The 18758-nt window shown below is 39.4% G+C and overlaps 1 protein-coding gene across 1 annotated transcript in view; it reads left to right on the forward strand.

Moving 5' to 3' along the window:
- The window catches only part of LOC144006459 (uncharacterized), a 34443-nt gene that overhangs the window by 7554 nt on the left and 8131 nt on the right, over positions 1-18758 (forward strand). The window contains exon 4 of the mRNA XM_077505314.1: positions 6664-6716. Within this exon, the coding sequence (XP_077361440.1) occupies positions 6664-6716 (53 nt within the window). The remainder of the gene's footprint in view (positions 1-6663; positions 6717-18758) is intronic.

Below are 18758 nucleotides of genomic sequence, written 5' to 3' on the forward strand. Positions count from 1 at the left end.
TTCTGGCACCATTTATTTTTCTCTCACCTCCCTCGCCATCTCATTATTTTCTGTTTCTCTTAACCACTCGAGGATGGGACCGCCCTACGCAAAGTCTTGATTTTGCTCAAGGTTTCCTCCCGCTTGGGCATCATGGACATGATGCCGATTTCGAGAGACCATGCAGGGTTTATAATAGCCATTGATCGGCTTTTGATTGTGAATTCCCATAAATGAATCAAATTTGATGGAACATGCTTACAGTTTTCTATTCAGGGGTGATGTAAACGCAATGGATCTGAGATCTCATTCATGAATGTTCTTAAGAGAAAATTCACTCTTGGAGTCACCCTAACTCGTTGCAGGAGACGTCCGCAACAACACCCACACTGTATTATTCTTTTTCTTTGAACCACAAAAAAATATGGCATAATTGTCAAGGAATAACTGTCCGCTGTGGCTACATTACCACAATACAAAGGGTGAAAACGGGCAAGAAATAAAAGAGGGAGTGTGGATATTTGAGAGGCTGTTAGCAATGATTGTCCCATTCACTGGCGTCATCATGTTGAACTGTTTTCTTAAAAGGATACTTGACCCACGGAGACATTTTCAGCAGTAAAAAGTTAATATTTTGTCCAGAATTAATTTGATAACTTCATTATTATTCATGCACTAAAAACTATTTTTTTTTTCCCACTTGCTGTCGACTGAGGATGACATCACCTGTGCTGCAGAAGTAGGTAATGACCAATCATGGCTCACCTGTTTTCTGGGTTTGGTCAGCAAACTGAGCCATGATTGTTTTTTACCTACTTGCTCAGCACAGGTGATGTCATCTTCAGTCGGCAGCAAGTGGAAAAAAAACTGGTTTTAAATGTATGAATTACACAATGAAAAAATAATTAAGTTATCAAATTAATTCTGGACAAAATATTAACTTTTTACTGCTGAAAATGGCTTAATTAGTCAAGTATCCCTTTAAGCTGAAACTAGCAGGGAATTATGAATCGTTTTAAATTGCCAGAAAGCACCAAATGTCAGATTTTGTGATCGTCACAGCAGTTGCCTCGGACAAGTTGAGGTCAGCAGCAGCTTTTTCAAGTTGTTTAAAGGTAAAATTGTCGGTGTGCTTTTTCAAAACAAAGTAAAGAGCAGACATGACTCCTGCTGTGCTTTCTGTTTTCAACAAGTCATAATTGGAGATCAACCTCTGACCTAGTACAGGTACTGCGATGGAAATGTTCTCAAACATGAAAAAACAAAGCTCTCACTTCTTGTTGTTAATGTTTGACGTTGTGTTGCAAATAATTCTATTCGTTTGCATTCTGTGCTATCTGCAACCTTATATTTTAGTGCACAATCAGGCTGTTAGTTTGTGTGTTTTTACATATTGAACTATATACCTGTCTGACTTCTAAACTAATTAACTTCAGTACGAGCAGGGCATATATTTTTGTTATTGCACTGGTCAGTAACGACAAGTTGAATTTAGACATCTCGTAAGAGAAAAAGTCGCAAACCAACAACCCCAATGGTACATCTGCCAGACCTCACACTTGTCATCAGCTGTACAATAAAGCAGTTTCCTCTTTTTCCCCTCCCTCCCTGTCTGTCCCTTTGACCTCTTCTCTTCTTTGTTCTATCTTTATCTACTTGAGATCTTATTATATTTCTGTTGCTGCCTTTTTTTTCCAACTCTTTCCAATTTTCCTTTCCTGTAACCAATTTGCTCTTCCATCTTGGTCTGACAGCATGTGGTATCTTGCAGATAACCAAACGTGTGATAAGCAGCAGATTACTCCTCTTACATCCCAACTTGAACTCCACTCGAACTTGAGATGAATCAGAACTCCAACATGGAAAATAACTTGTGTTTTGCTTGGCGTGTCTTTTCATGTTGTTTGTGTTTTCATTTCTGGTCTTTGTCTTGGCTTCTTTAGCAACAACATGCCTACCTTTCCTATTCATAGTCCTGTTGTTGCAACACCGCTAATATTTTTCCTAGCTCCTCTCGGGGTCGGGCTCTCTAATTATAGTACTGTCGTTGTGTCGATTTAGCCGAGAGCGGAACCAGAATATGCATCATACTGAGACAGCATCTTGAATTACGCACAACCTCTTAGCCAGATGTTTGCATGTCAGTCCTTTGGTGACACATCTAACTGAACTGTATGAGGCAAGAGTGGTTTATGCAGGTCTCTCCTGTGTCTATAAATCAACTTAACAATTTTTTTTTTTTTTTTTGCCATCCTTGACCCCCAGATGGTATGATTGACCTGCGAGAAAGACTCGGGTTGTCACAGTAAGGAATTGACCATCTGATGATCTATTTCTGAAACATCTTGATGGTATTTAACAGAATCCGTTTAATCCATCGAGAAGTGGAATTCGAACAGCGGATCTTCCGGTTCATACCCTGCCCTGTATGAGCCAAGGCCGCCCCAAATAAAATGCGGACAACAATAATAGCTGATAAGAGTTTTATTTAAGAGCTGCTATCTAACTACTTTATATGGTATCACTTACTGTAAGTTCCTCCATCAATAGCTGTGGCATTGTACTGCCAGCGCTTTTACATTCCAGTCTGCTAGTCACATGGTAAACCTTTAGTGGTGCCAGGCATTAAAATTAACACGAATTTGAAGAAAACAATGCGGTGACCATGTAATATTTATTTCCATGACTGTATTTTCTGCCAATATATGTCAGCCATGCTTGCAGTAAGTTCTACCTCTTCGGAGGGAGAAAGACATAAAGTTCGCCAAGTTCTTCCCACTTTCCAATTTAATTGCAACTGTAACTTTTGTGCTCATTTTCTATGACAGACAGATACTGCGTATGTAAATCACTAACCACGGTGTGGGCTGACAAGTCCTTTGTGGTGTGCAATGAGAAAGAGAGAATAAAATTATGTGTTTTTGTGGCTTTTTGAGACAGCAGTTTTTAGTTGTTTTTTTTTTTTTTATTCATTGATAATCCAAAGCCGTTCAAGGTCAACGTTTGACAAGCTGTGGTCTGTATGATGGCACTCGTGGTTAGTTTATTTGTGCATATACTGTACACATTCCATATTAGTGAGGCTGTAAAATAGGAAACTTGTCATCACTGCAGTGTTTTTATGCATTATTGTTTACAAGTGAAAGCATAAACCTTTTGGGATTTTGTTTCACAGAAGCCAACAGACAACTCTTGACATTTTGTGAATATAATTAAATCGGCGGAAAACTAAAAATGCAACCTTGTATCTTTAGCAGCAGTACCATTATTATTATTATTATTATTATTATTATTATTATTATTATTATTATTATTATTACCAGTCCAGGCTGCCCAGAGGCAGCTGGTATAGGCTCCAGCATATGGTGGTATGAAAATGAATGGAGAGATTATTATTTAAAAAAAATAATAATTTAAAAAAAAAAATCACACACTCACCAAACCAATTTGCCTGCTTTTTACAAGTTACTGTAGGACTAATGAAGTAATTAACAGTTTTCCAAATCAAAATGAGCTTGAAAACATTTTCAACAACTTGTAATTTGTGCAAATATCAAACCGTAAAAATTATGGTGACTGTTGTTTAAAACTACAGATGTTTTAATACACCTTTGAAATTATTCACCTGACATATCAAAATAAGTTAGCCACTGTTCCAAGCATACTGTAAAACAATAGAATACTCACATAAATAGGAAGCAGTATTGTTTTTTTTGTTTGTTTTTTTTAAGCACAGAGGACTCACCCTTGAGGTCCTCCTACTGTAAATTCAAACTTAAACTTGGTAATGTTTAGCAGCAGAAAGTGAGGAAGTATGTTACAGCCTCATTGTTAGCTCAATGCCTGCTTCACACTCTCGAGCTGACATGTGATAGGTACTGCGTGTATCACCATTACAGTTAGACAAGCAAACAAATATTTGAGCAAACATACGCTCAAACCATTTTGCGCCTAACTTGTAGTAAACGGAATAGAGGCGGGCCACCTGGTTCCTGTGCATTTCACAGAGCTTTACTTTTAGGGCGAGCCTCGCTACTTAGTCAAACAAAAGGGCCCCCACGTTGGTCCTCTAGATAAACACACTTTCCTGAGAAAACACGGACACGGTTACACTTTAACCTGCACAGGAGGCCACAGCCACATCCTACGGACAGTTAAGGTCAGGCCGGGCTTTACTTCAGACCTGCAGTGAGAAATCATGCGCTGCACGTGAAACCACGCTGGTATGTGTAACAAAGGCGCCTTTGACACTCATAGCCCCCACTCCCCCAGTACACAGTACAGTCAGAGCACTGTTTCTCCAGGGCTTGGGTGTCACTCCCCATCTCTGTTGTGCGCCCCAAGAGCTGACCATCTGGCTTCTCGGCTCTGAAAGCAGCAGCACAGAGGCGCTAGTCAAATGTCTGCCAAAATAGGGTTCCACACAACTAACCTGACAACTTTGTGTAGGTCAGATGAATTTGCACGGAAAAAAATGCCAAATGATTGTATATGAAACTTGAAACAACTGATAGGATCTTTATCTCCACGGTCGATGAACATAAGTGACTGAGCTGCTATCTGACCGAGTAGCTCTGCTGCTGCTGCTGCTGCCACCTCCCCCAGGCTCAGCAGCAGTCAGTCGTGTAAACAGACAGCGCTCCAGAGGAATGCTGGACTCTGTGACCTCGCTCCCCGAGTGCTCTTCTAGTGCACTGAGTTCAGCCGAAACGGCCCGCCCCGTGCAGCTTCTCGCTGAAGCTCCACCCTACTCTGCCCCAGCTTGAGGCCCCTCAGGGTGGAAGGGAAAAAAAAGAAAAGAAATAAAATAAACTCACCTCTTTCACCCAACACCGGCAGCTTCAAATACACACACATGTACAGTACAGTACTTAAACACGTACACATATGAACACATGCTAAAGTGCTGCCTTTCTTTGCCTGCCCAGCTGTCAGAGCAGCAACTTAGTTTCAGTAGTGACTACATGTACTTTCTGTAGAATTCATGAATAATTTTGACATTTGCCGTGCAACATTTCTCTCTTGTGCATCTCATCTTTCGAGGTAGTGAATAATAGGACAACTATATTGCAGTAGATTCACATGTAAGTAAAAAAAAATTTCCTTATCATTTGATCTCCTTAAATTCAGCATGAATGGGAAATATCATGTTTTGTAATGAAACAAAGGTGAGAACTTTATAATTTATGTTTTTCGTGAATTGACAGTCTCAATGTTGCTAATGTGGACTGTACGTTCATCAAAAAAGGTCCATGTCATGTTGCTTTGTTTTCACTGGTGATGGTCTGCACTTTGGAATGTGATTTATGGAAAGTGTTTTGCAAACTCCTGAACAATTTCTTTCAACAATTAAATATATTTGATGTTGCACGGTTATATTTGGAATAATGTGTTTTTCATAAAATGTAACAAAGCACATCTGGGGAAAATCTTTATTTTCCATGTGAGTTTTATATATATATATATATATATATATATATATATATATTTATTTATAATAATAATAATAATTATTATTATTTTTATGAATTTTTTTAACAAACATGAATTTACAGTCTGGGAAAAAATAACAGATACTGCCCTCTGCTGGAGTTTAGATGGAGGAAGACTCACAGGTCAAAATGGATGAATGCAGCAGCGTAGGGTTTGTGAGACCATGCAGACTCATTCTGATGCGACTAGGTACCAACACACAGTTAGAAAAGAAAAAGAAAAAAAACTAAACCAGGATCATTGAGCGATCTGATACTATTCATGCCTTCTTCCTGACACCTTGCGAATGAAAAAATAAAGGGTCTCTTTCTAACAATGCGCCCAATTTCCCTCAGTGATGATGTGATACCAAGTGGATATCATCTGCGGTGATTTTCCAGTAATTCAGACGTAGGTTCTGATCATAATCGCTTTGCTGCACCTCATCAAACTAACCTGATTGGGCCTCACACGTGTCTGCATCGCTCTTGTGAACAATTGCACACACTTGCATATACGCAGACAACAATCACAGTTAGTTGTTGTCTGAGGAAATGAAGAGCTGTCTGGTGCCATAGCAACCAATTCAGACATCCCACCCTTCCAGGGCAAGGACGATTAAAAAAGTGCCAAACACAAATCAATGGGTCTATATTTTAATCCAATATGGACTATGATCCTCAGAAAACCCATAAATCATTCCGTCTGTTATTGTATCCATCTTCCTGTGTAACCGAATGCATGTCTGATAATTTGTCACATTTAAGTTTAATGAGGAAGTGAAAGTGTGTTGAGTGCAGCGGTAAAGGAAATAAGGGGATCTGAACAATTGCTGGAAGGATTGGTCATACAAAGGGAGGAGCTAAACTGATGTTTAAAGGATGAATCATAATTAGTCTATAAGAAAACCCTGGGGCATGCAGTGCAGCCGTCTGCATCAGCCTGCCTTTCAGCGCCGTGACTCCTGGCTGAACTGCAGTCTCAGATGTAATACTGTTATACGGGGCCATATAGCGGGTTATGTAACACTCAGAGGCGAATGTTGACCTCAATCTGCTAAACTGACACTCTGATTAAAAATCTCCATATCAGTGCGAGAGAATGCGCTGCCCCGGTCAATACATTCCTAGCATTACAGTTTGATGACATTATCAAACAATATATTTCTCATTTTACAAGATAGTTATGATTTTTTTTTTCTTTTCTGCATAGGTGGCTGTATGAACCTCTGAAGTGGATCAACAGCAGCAGCCATTTTCTCACCGGTAAGTTCAGACCAGGCATCACTTCTTGGGCTGTCCTGTAGGTGGAAATCATCCCCAAGACTTGACTCTTATTTTTACACCACTGTCTGTCATTTGTCCGATTTGGTGCTTCGCTTCACTGTATCAAACACAAGTCTGTAGAATTTGTTTTGTCTATGTAGTGTTGGTGTTATTTTTATCCCCAGCGTATGACAGCAGATCACTTGAAGTGGCTCACAGCGCTGACCTGACCCACATATTTTTATCACGGTGTCATTGTGAGGTCTATGTGCGATGCTGGCAAGCTTTGCTAATACTGCGGAGCTTTCCTAGGAGCTCCGAAGCAAGCTTGGAGTGAGTGAGTGAGTGTCTAGCCTGCGAGTGCTGAATTAAGAGTTTTGGACTTTAATGAGGCCCACATTTTGCTTTTGACTGGTTGATTAAACATATAGTTATCTCTAGTACTGACATGGAGCGATCGTCTGAATATCAGAACATAACATTCTCTATACTAAAACTCAACCCCTACTTTATCAGATATATTTTTTTTCGATCTCCATTTGACCTAGTTTAGTGGCATAGCTTCTGCTATGTACGCTGGAAGCACAGGTGGCTGGACTCTCCCAGCCATCCTTTCTCGGGCCCCTCTGTGAGTGAAAATACGGCATGGGGATTAAAAAGCTAATAAATTTGCTCCACTGTCCTCAAACTGAGGATACAATAACTTGGGTGGCCCTGGGTGGCCCCTCCTCCTCCGCCTGCTTAGGAAAGCAGCCCCACCTGATGCACTCATCTGCATGCCTGCTCGTCTCCACCGAAGCCTGGTAGATATGGGGAGCTGGCAGGAGTGGATTGGAGGTGGAGCACCAGCCAATAGTACTTCGTATCCTGACAGCATTGAAGTGACTTGATTCGTGCATTTGGCCAATCACGGCACACTGCAGCAAAATAGCAGCAGTTGTAAAAAAAAAAAAAAAAGAAGAGCAGAGTTGAAAATAAACGGCTTACAGTTAAAATATGTCCAGTGAGATCATTATTCTGTACTTAAACACATTGCGAGAGTCTTAGTAGCTTTTACGTGCAAAAAGTAGCTGCCATACTATGCGTCGTGAAAAATAACGTGTGTACTTCGGAAATGTCATTTTGAAATGAGAGGGATTTTCTGCTCTGCAGTGGAGCTAACCTACCTCACTTGCATAACAGTGGATGTCATGTAGTTTTACAGACAAAAAAAACAACACTGTTGTCTTGCGTGGGCATCATCTAGAAGGCTGTTGCTGATCCCTCAGTCTTATTTTACTTTTCTTTTATACAAGAGTCCTTGTGAGTTAAGAGTGGTAGTTTTACCTTTCTTTTATTTTGTGTACGCTAGTAATGATGTCACACAAATTGACAGGTGACTGAGAGGCATGTTTTGTTTCCAAGACTTAATTCTTCAAACAGTAAATCGTGTTGAATGTCACTGGGTTTCAGATTTGGGTTTGTGTGTGAAGACTATTTCTGTACAGTTTATTGCCTTTTCATTTCTAGTGCAGGCTATGTTTATCTCCTTGAGTGTAGAGGAAACTACATGTGGAAGTCCAAAACAACAAGGTTTATGCCAAGATAGCCTATTGACGCAAGGACAATATCATATAAAACTTGCTAAATGGCATATTCCAGATCAGCAGTTCTGTTATTTATGTCAAATGTGCGATCATTTCCACAAGGTTTGTAAGTTCCATTCTAGTTGTTGTTGTTGTTGTTGTTGTTTTTTGTTTTTTTTAAACAGTAGCCTGTTGTACAACATTGTTGCTTTGAACATGATGAAGCATAAATATTACATCATTAACTTGACACTGTTGGATTTACCTTGGTGTGTGAGGGGAGCAGATAAACCAAATCCTGCAGCTGCACAAAAGCTGTATTTCCCCCTTTCAAATGATCTTCTAAGTTGCGTATCAGATGCAGATACTACAATAAATACTTTACCTGCATGCTTGCTAAATGTATTCAGTTTACAGGCGGGGGGGATTTACCAGGGATTTTGGGGCACAGTGATTAAAAAAAACAAAAAAAAACAAAAACAAAAAAAAACATGGGGTCGCCCGACTTCGACATCATACTAAAAAAAACAACAACAATAACAATATTCCTGTGCTCTTAGAATTGTAATCAGCAGACCCAAACACACCCACGTCCCATCATTCACTCTCAGTCTCACACACAGACACACTGTACTGCACCCGGGGCCTCACTGTTATGGGATGAAGTGTAAATCAAGCTGGGTGGTGTGATTAAATGACAAAGTTGTTAAATATCCTCACCACAAGTGAAAGTGCAACTGAGTCATATAAACACAGACACAATAGTACAGGAAACCAGAATGGTGCGGTGTCAACACTCCATGTACCCCCCACCCCCCAAATCTCTCTCTCTCTCTCTCTCTCTCTCTCTCTCTCTCTCTCTCTCTCTCTCTCTCTCTCTCTCTCTCTCTCTCTCTCTCTCTCTCTCTCTCTCTCTCTCCCCTCTCTTTCTCTGTAAAATTTTCTTTTTCATAATTGCTTATCACCGTTTTGAATGATTTCTCAAACTAAGGCAATATGTCAAACCATTGATAAAACCTGAAGAGGAAGCTTTGATTCATATACAGTAGCTTTGCTACTGACCTTGTAAAGAGAAGTAATATACTGTATAATTATCTTTTTCTTTTTTTAAAAAAAAACCTCTAAGGTCAGTTTTTGATAGATGGGAGTTATATGCCCTTTCTTAGAAAAAGCGAGATAAGTCATTAATGGAACCTATTGACAAAATGAAACCGTTACACAGAGCGTTTACAGTTATTTGCGTAGTATATTATATAGATTTAGATGTATTATTCAGCCCTTACAAAATATATACAGCATTTTAGACAAATATAAACAGCTTTTTTTTTTTTTTCACCAGTGCATTGATGAATTATTTACAGAGTAGGCCTACCTAATCATTAACAAATATTTTTGTTCCACTACCTGCAGCAAAATAGGAATGGAGACAAGTAGCTAACGCACAGATGTGCCATCTTAATGAGACTGTGAACCTTAAAGAGATTTATTTTTTATACATATGTATGCAAAATACAACCCAGAGTGTAATATTGAGATGGTTGAACATCAAATACAGAGGATTACTTTTGGAACTGACAATTACAAGCTGTCTTTTCGTGCACCAACTTAAAAGATCACATTGGACTAGACTGGACTTCTTTTTTTATATAGCGCATTGGGACTCCTGTTACGGATAATGTTTATTCCTAAATACCAATAACCAGTACTTAACCTTTAAGGACCTATGAATAAAGGTTCCACTTATTGTCTAATGTTGGTGCCACCATTCTTACTTGAGTTTAACTTGCGGTCATTGAACAATTATTGCCCGAGAAGGGCAAGTTGAGAAAGTTAATTGGCACTTGTTTGTTGCTCTGCATTCATTCTGGGTCTCATTCTAATTAGTGGCATCTCATAGACACAGATCGCTGGCTGGCTTAATCCGCCTCCACAGCAGACAACAGTAACAGTCTGCTAATGTTTGTGTAATAGTTGGTATTTTCCAAACTGGAGTAATTCATAAGTTGTTTACGAAAATGTCTAGGTGACGCAACTTCTCGAGAGTGAGGTCCAAAATGGAGTGGCTTGTTGAGATTGAAATGAGTGACCACAGACTAGATGCTACAAGGGCCCAGTGTCTATTACATCACTCACAGCTTTATGAAGGGAGACTTTCCAACCTTGATGTTTCTTTTCCAATCCAAATTTATGGAGAGAGAATGCAGCCTACTACATTACTGTAATCACCATAACTAACAGAGAAAGGCTAGAGTGTGTCTGTAGAGTCAACAAATTATAAAGATTGTAAAGTTTTTCATCCCTTTTTTGTTCAAATTTGGAACGTTAATATTCAGGAGATGTAGGTACAGGTGATAAATTTTAATGTGTGCATCAATGCTGATGCAGATGGGATTTTGTAACTCGGAGGTCGATTGGCTTTTAAATTCAGATTTTCGCATTCGGGGGCCATCCTGGTCCCCATCACCTGTGAATAGTGAGGTGCCACTTTATAGTTTTAAGTTGTCATATCATCACTCACCACTAGATGGAAGACATAGCTTAGTTGCACTTCCACTGGGCCTTATACTGTGCTATACTACAATGTGAGTAGACCTAATAATGTATTTATTTTTTTGCAGATTTTGAATGGATAATGGAATAACCAACATTTTGAGTGACTTGATATTTGTGAAAAAATATGCAAAATGAAGCACTGCATTCAACGTTGGTTTGCATTTGCTATTCAGCAGTTTTGTTCCAACCTTGAATTTTTTTTTTTTTTTAATGCAAAAGAGCCAAAAAAGACTAGTATATAGTATATAGTACTAGTATATAGTATAAGTATATTTGGTTGACTGTCTTCTGTCAGTTAGCATTGATCTTGACACTAAGTACACCATTAACAGAGGAATTAGAAACCCTGAGAAGTTGTTAATCACCTCAGTCACTCACATTCCGTGGAGGCTCTGCTCTTATTGGGACCTCTCCGTACTGGATATGAGGCATGGTCTGGGGGAGATTGGCCCACTGCTATTGGACCAAATAGTCTTTAATTAGAGGGAGAACTTGGCAGGGACTGATGGAGGAGAAAGGATCTCAGGATGTGAGTCCAGGGTGAGAGGGTTCACACACAAAACACTGGCTTTTCATCACTGCATGACTCACTCAGTTTGTGTCTAGTGTGCGTGTGCGCGTGCGTGTTTGTGTGTGTGTTTCTTACCTCACTGCCCAGGCATTCCAGTAGAGAAAGTGGTGTGAAGTGAAAGAGCAGCTCTAACAGTGTGGGTATTCATGGATCTGGCCCCTGTGAGCTGGTCTGGACTCCAGTATTCACAGACAAAGCCTCTCCTGCAGGACCCAGACACACTCACACAGAAAGGGGGAGCAACAGGAGTGGGATGTTGGAAAGGGGGAGACAAGGTAACAAGGGATGGGGTGGGCGGTGTAGTGTAGGGGGTGGGGGGCAACAGGAGAGTGTCCTTGCGGCCGTTCTCATCCCCTGAGAGTGAAAGTGTGATTGGATGTATTTCTATAATCTATTTTATCATCCAGAAAAAGAAACCACCTCTCATCTTTACCTTGTATTTTGTCATAGTGGTCCGCCAAATACACATACAAACCTATGCAACTCTCCTCCCGGGCAACAAGCTCCTCCCACTCTGTTTAGATCAGCCAATGTGCTTTCTTTCTTCCAGAGCTCCCCCGCCCTCCCTCGCATTACGGCTTTAGCGCTTTGGATTCCATGAAAATTCTTCCACTTGGCCATCCTGTCTTTGCTCCCCTTGCCTGGCCCCTTCCCTCGATTGGGTAGCCTGGTTCACCGTGTCCTTAAACAACCCGTGCACATGTACAGGAAAGGGGCCCAAGGATGGGGAGTCACAGACTTGCTTTTGGAAATGTCTTATTGCCGTTTTTAGGTCATTGAGGTTTTGGGAAGCATTATTTGAGAAAATAAGCATAACTGCTTGTGTGTAGCAAGGTCAACTTACAATATAGGGACAACAATTATGATGTTAAATAGTCATTGAACATAATGTGAGAAAATAGATTTAAATAGCAGAGGATATACAGTAGGTTTTATTTTGTGATAAGAACACATCATTGGTGATGGGGAGTAAATGTTGATTCACCTTGTAAAATGATATCTATCCATTCTTATAATGAAACACACAGGCAGATACTGTTATCATTGTCATTTATATCATTATAGCATATTTTGCAATAGTTTGTCATTTGTGTATTTTAAGGTGTATTGGATAAGTCATTAAAAACGCAGATAATCATTCAATTTTTGTCTCAAATCTCAAATACTACAGTATGCTGTATATGCAACTCACTCAAACTTCTGAACTTTGTCAATATAATTATCTCTTGAGATCGAAATGTCAACTGAGGCATATTGATTGTATTGCTTTATACATTATAGTGGCAGGCATTATTTGTACTTTGGTTTGTACAAAACTTTTAAAAAGTCAGTGTTCTCGAGTACTCCCACTAAAACAGGATGACCTTGGATCATAAGCATATGAGGCTGACACTGTAGGTTAGCAATGCATTGCAGAAATAAACTATTAAAATTAATAACAGTCTCAATGTTAATGGTTAACTTTTTTTTTTTTTATCACGCTCTTCTGCTTGTGAAGCAGACAGATTTAATTGAGCAGCCATACTTAGTAGAACTGCGTGATTTTTTTTTTTTTTTTGGGGGCTGTTTTTATTCATGAATGACCTTGTGCGGATCTTATTTAATTGATTTGCTTAAGTTATGCTTTTTATTTTTTTTATTTTTTATTTTATTTTTTTTTTGTTCTACAAAAATTTCCACTAAAGTGCTCTCTGAAGAATAAAACTCATTCTGAATTTGGTCATGCAAATGGTGGTGCAATTAATTAGTTTTGCTTTAGAAGTGGGGTATATATCAATCATACATAAATTCAGCAACATTCAATCTAATATCACACATGGTTGTTCTCCACATTCTATGGTTCATCGCATCATATTCCTTATCTGACGGGCTGGTAAATCAACCATAACAAGCCGATGCCGATCTTCAAGATGATGTCTTTCCACATATGTCCAAAGCTTTCAGAGCTTTCTCATTGAAATATGAAGAAATGGAGATGATACTGAAAACCCAGTCGACATTCCTGTCGTATGGCTTTATATTCTCTTTGACTCCTGATCCTCTAAAATCCCCTGTGAACTAGAGGCCATGACCTCCGCATCTGTCAGCTGCGGCAGAAGGAAGGAGCAGGCAGCTACTGTACCAACTGTGAGTCACCTAGACAGATGCTCGGTAAGAGTAGTGAAGCTGCCCTGCACTTACTGCTTCAGTCTCTATGGGCGACATGACTCATTAGACATTGATCCAGACATCTGAGTGAGACTTTGGCTCCAAGTTGCAGAAGATTATTTGTAGCAGACAGTGGAGACATTAGGAACACCATATAAGGGTTGTGTTTTGGTCTAAAACTGCTATGAAGCTTATCTCAGGATAATTTATGGAAATATCAATCTGAACCAAAACGTAGGACTTGCGTCGTATTTGCTCAGTTTATCCTTACAAGGAATGCCATGTCAAGTCACCTGGAGATTTTTTGTGTCTGTGTGAGAGCTGTGTTAGAGCTCACAGATGTGTAGTAATTTGTGTATATATATATGTATATATATATATATATATATATATATATATATATATATATACACACACACCCGTGCCCGCGTGGGTCTTCTCCGGGCACTCCGGTCTCCTCCCACATTCCAAAGACATGCATGGCAGGTTAATTGGGCGCTCCGAATTGTCCCTAGGTGTGCTTGTGAGTGTGGATGGTCGTTCGTCTCTGTGTGCCCTGCGATTGGCTGGCAACCAGTCCAGGGTGTACCCCCGCCTCCTGCCCAGAGCCAGCTTAGATGGGCTCCAGCACCCCCCGCGACCCTTGTGAGGAATAAGCAGTCAAGAAAATGGATGGATGGATGGATGGATGGATAATCTAGTTTATTTATTCAACTTAAAGTTAACCTTAAACATTTCTTGACAATAATATGATATATGTGACCTCACGAGTCAAAACATGACCTTATGATTAATATTACATTTTTGGAATATGAGTTATGAAGCAAAATCCAGCCATTTTAATCCATCTCACGGGATTGCCATTTTGCCACTTGCTGTCGACTAAAGATGACTTCACAGTTCCTCACGGTTGAGCTGTGATTGGTTGTTACCTGAGACCTGAGCAACTGTGACGTCATCTTCAGTTGACAGCAAGTGGTAAAATGGCTGCTTTCTCATTTTGATAAAAACTGCTTGCTTTTGCTGCTTAACTCATATTAACCAGAATACCGTATTTAGTGGGGCTGCATAGAACATATTATCAAGAATTTGGGGGTGGGGTTGACTTCCCCTTGAATTAATATGATTTGTTCTTTGTAATGTGCATTACTGAATACTTTTATGCCTTTCCTTACATGATAAAATTTGGCGTTGGTGGCTGGCGTTAGAGCAACTGTTGAAATGTTCACTGAATGGCATCCAATCTGTAACATAATCTGTGTTCCAAACAAAGCTTTTGGTAGACTTTTTCTATGTCAGTTGTTGTACACGAGTGTAAGCTGAGCTTTTTGTATGTTTGTGAAGCGGTTTTGCTTCTTCCCTTCCTGTGTGTTGAAATCCCCTGTGCTGCAGACAGTCTGGGATGCAGAGATGTTGGATGGTGTGGGGTAGTGGGGGGGCGAGGCAGCGGACATGGCGGCAGGCCAGAATCAATTGGCAGTGTAATGAGATGGCCTGGTGCCAGGTAACCATGGAGCTACCCTCTTTGCCTGTCTACCAATGCGGAGTTCAAAATTAAGTGAATGAATGAGGGGGGTGGGGGTGATTGGGTGTTGGTTGGAGGGAAGGCAGGGTTTGAAATGGCAGGAGTGGAGGCTGAAAGAAATATTAAATGCGGAGGGTGGCTGATAGGGCGTTTTGAGCAATTTCTAAGCACTGTTTTTTTGTTTTTTTGTTTTGTTTTGTTTTCAAGAAATTGAAAAATGCTAATGATATAGATGATAGTCAAAATCAAATTTGACTACCTATAATTTTTTTTGTTTTATCTGTACTCTGCTGAGTCTGGTTAACTATAGTTGGAGCAAGTCAGATTTCAAGATGGCTTTGTGTTTATGTTGACATGCTTCCTCTGCCCAAGGGGCATCGTCAGTAGATGATGCGTTAATATTGATAATTTGGCTGCATTCTTGTAGTGAATCATCTAAGCCAGTAAAGAAAGTAGTTTAGGCAATTACATCCTTTTCTTCCTATCACATTACCCCTGCTAGAGTAGGTCATTCTAAGTAATTTAATCTTTAACTCTGCTTGTTTGGCTTCTACCTATTCATTTAAAGGGTATCATGGCCCAAATGTTGGTTACGTCCTGTATCTGCAAATATTACTAAAAATAGCCCCCCAAAAGTTGCTGAATATAAGTGCATTAATTTTGCCATTGAAATGAGCTAACATTAAAAATAGCATAGAAAAATTGGAATTGGAAACCTGATTATACCCATATTTGATTGATTGATTTGATTGATACAAGCTATTAGAAGTTTCTTCCACATTGACAGTTGGTCCACAGACTGTTTTGCTGACATTGTCAAGTAAAAATTTCTAAACTAAATTTGTGTGCCTTGTATTTTATAGACGGGTCCTCTCACAGTGAGAGTTTATAGTCCACCTAACTGCAAGAACATTTAATAAGGATATCCTGCTGGGTGTTAATAGGTAAAGATAGAGTGTGAGAAAGTGACGACACACGTTGGGCTATGAACTGCACTTAGAGTTGTGAGCAAGTTTATCGTGTAAGATTTTCTTGGTGCCTTTCACTCTGGGTTGGTGTTTTTGATTGAATGAAACTGCTTATGAAGTCAGGTGCGTTCTGATAAATGAAAAGTTACAGTAATGGTTATGGAAATATTATGCTTGGTTAAAATGTGATAGTACATCTGCAGTACTTTTTCCCTTTAGTGATTTATAGAAGAAATATCCAAGAATTTAGTTACTGATAAATATTCAGGGGCAAAAAGTCAACCTTGATACAACCGTCTCCATTCGCACATGAAAACAAAGAATGGAAGAAATAAGGGATTTTTATTTAATCCTCTCCAACCATGTTCGCGAAGCAGAAAGTGACAGCGAAAGCAGCTTTTCCATCTGAAACTGCCCAGTAATGCCTCAAAGGCGGCTGGACCACATTCCGTACAGTACACGTGCTGACCAGAACCATCAGGAAAGAAAAAAAAAAAAAAAAAAAAAAAAGCTAGAGGAATGCTTGATTTTTTTCTTTTCTTTTCTTTTCCTAATAGGACAAAATTGTGGAGCTAACTAAGCCTGCATGGTTCAGTGATTGTTTGCATACTGCTTAAATTCTAAACCTTGACTATGAACCCCATTTTCTAATTTGTGTCATCTAGATGGACTTAGTATATGAACTATTCATTGTATTGCCAGCAGTGAGCACTCTCTGTCGAAATGGCCCAGACTTGGAGAAACAAGACAGTGGACCAAGATGTCTGTGGTGTGGATTAATGGGAGGACTGGAGAAATGCTGCCGCAGTTGTGCGTGAGCAGAATATTTGAGAGGGGAAGTGAGAGGAGGGAACAGAATGGGACAAGCAACTGCAAAAGATGAACAAGATGAAAGCATGGAAAGATATTCACGTTGAAAGAAACGTCACGAACCAAAGATATATGATTGAGAGCTTACAGTAATAAATACCGCTGCTCTAATACTGGTACTTGATCCAGCTCAATGCGGCTTTATGCATTCCCTCGGTTACATTAAATATTAGAATACTATTTACCCCACTGGCCTCCCACATAGACTGCTCAAAAAGAGTCCTCTGTCAAGTTCACTGAAAAAAAAACCTTTTCTACTTTTTATGTGACACTCTAGTAGGATTTGTGATCGTATGGAACTATTTTTACGACCTTAAATGTTACAATGTCAAGAAAACAACTTTTGCTTTTGCCGCCGCACACACAAATGGAAGATTAGGGATAAGAACCAGTATAAATGGATTCTCTTCTAAGGTGAAAAGTCTGTGGCGGTGTTCAAGTATTTTTGTGTCATGTTGTGTTATTTTGTCAGGTTTTCATTTCCTGGTTAGTTCCATTGCTCTTGACTTGATAGGATGCTTGTTTGTGAGCAAAATAAAGTGTTTGGTGTTTAATATTAGACTGCATAACTGCTTGCATTAATGAAAAATGTTACTTAAATTACACATACAGTTGATGCTAATCTACTGGACTCTGGAACAAATTAGTTCACATATACCTGTATCGGAACTCAATCAGTTGGAAATTGCGTTTTAAAAGTAATTGAAATTATATCAAAGCCAAGTTTGGCCATCGACACAGAACGGATTTGTGGTCGAACTAAAAAAAAAGTAGTCAATGGAAACTATTGCTTTCCATATACTGTAATTGGAACATGTTTCGCCAATCAAATCTCCTGTATAAGTGCAAATGAGGGTCATAAACAATTGCAGGATGCCTGCATTGCCCCATGGGGATAAATGTGGTCATTTGTGACCACACATTTCTGTCTTTCCGATGAAGTTTGGCATTTCACCAATGCTAACTCAATTTAGGGTAACTAAAAACCGCTTTCTCTAAAACTTTGAACAAGGTTGACATTTTTTCACAACCATTACCTTCCCCTTTAATTATACATATATAAAGTACAGTAAAATTCAAGTATTGTCAGGAAATATTAACATTGGTTTTTGATTGCTATTACCCATAGCTAATAATTTCCAATGCATAAGTGCTTTTGATATGGTTTCAGTTGTTTTACCAGTTTCACTCGATTGTGCAGGCAGCAGCAAACAATGACAGGCTGGACCGTAGGCGGTTATCTCGTGTTTTAACTGATATATCCAAATAATTGGACTCAGCCACTACTACGCTTGCCCCCTGGGGTGTTAAATCCTGCTGGTAATTACTGTATTCCAAAAAGTATTATGATTTTTTTTTTTTAATAAATGCTATTATCCCAGAGGCAATTAGGAGACAACTATGTAGGCCAAGGACACATTTTTGGACTAACTTTAGGATTTCTTCACAGGATAATGACTCGACTCTTATTCCCAATTTATGCTGGCGCGGAGATTTCCATAGCACAGAATTAAATGGTGACTCACAAGACGTCGTTGAATCATCATTGTGCTGTTTATAGGCTTTCCAGTGTACAGTAGACTCTTCGTAGGAATGCCTACTACCACATAAAGAAACAATTTTACATTTCCCTAACTGACCCTTCATTAATATGCTCAGCAAATTTTTGTAGCGTCAGATTTATTTTTGGAAAGCTTACTATACTAATGTCACCCGGTTCACGTTGCTTGAACTGCATGATCATTTCGAAAGCCTTTGCCCGGTTTGTTATTGCTGTGTTGATCTTAATTTCACAAGCCAAAGCCGATAAAACATACTTTTGGAACAATGTACATTAAAGCA

Source organism: Festucalex cinctus, chromosome 18 (assembly GCF_051991245.1).
Source record: "Festucalex cinctus isolate MCC-2025b chromosome 18, RoL_Fcin_1.0, whole genome shotgun sequence".
Lineage (NCBI taxonomy): Eukaryota > Metazoa > Chordata > Actinopteri > Syngnathiformes > Syngnathidae > Festucalex > Festucalex cinctus.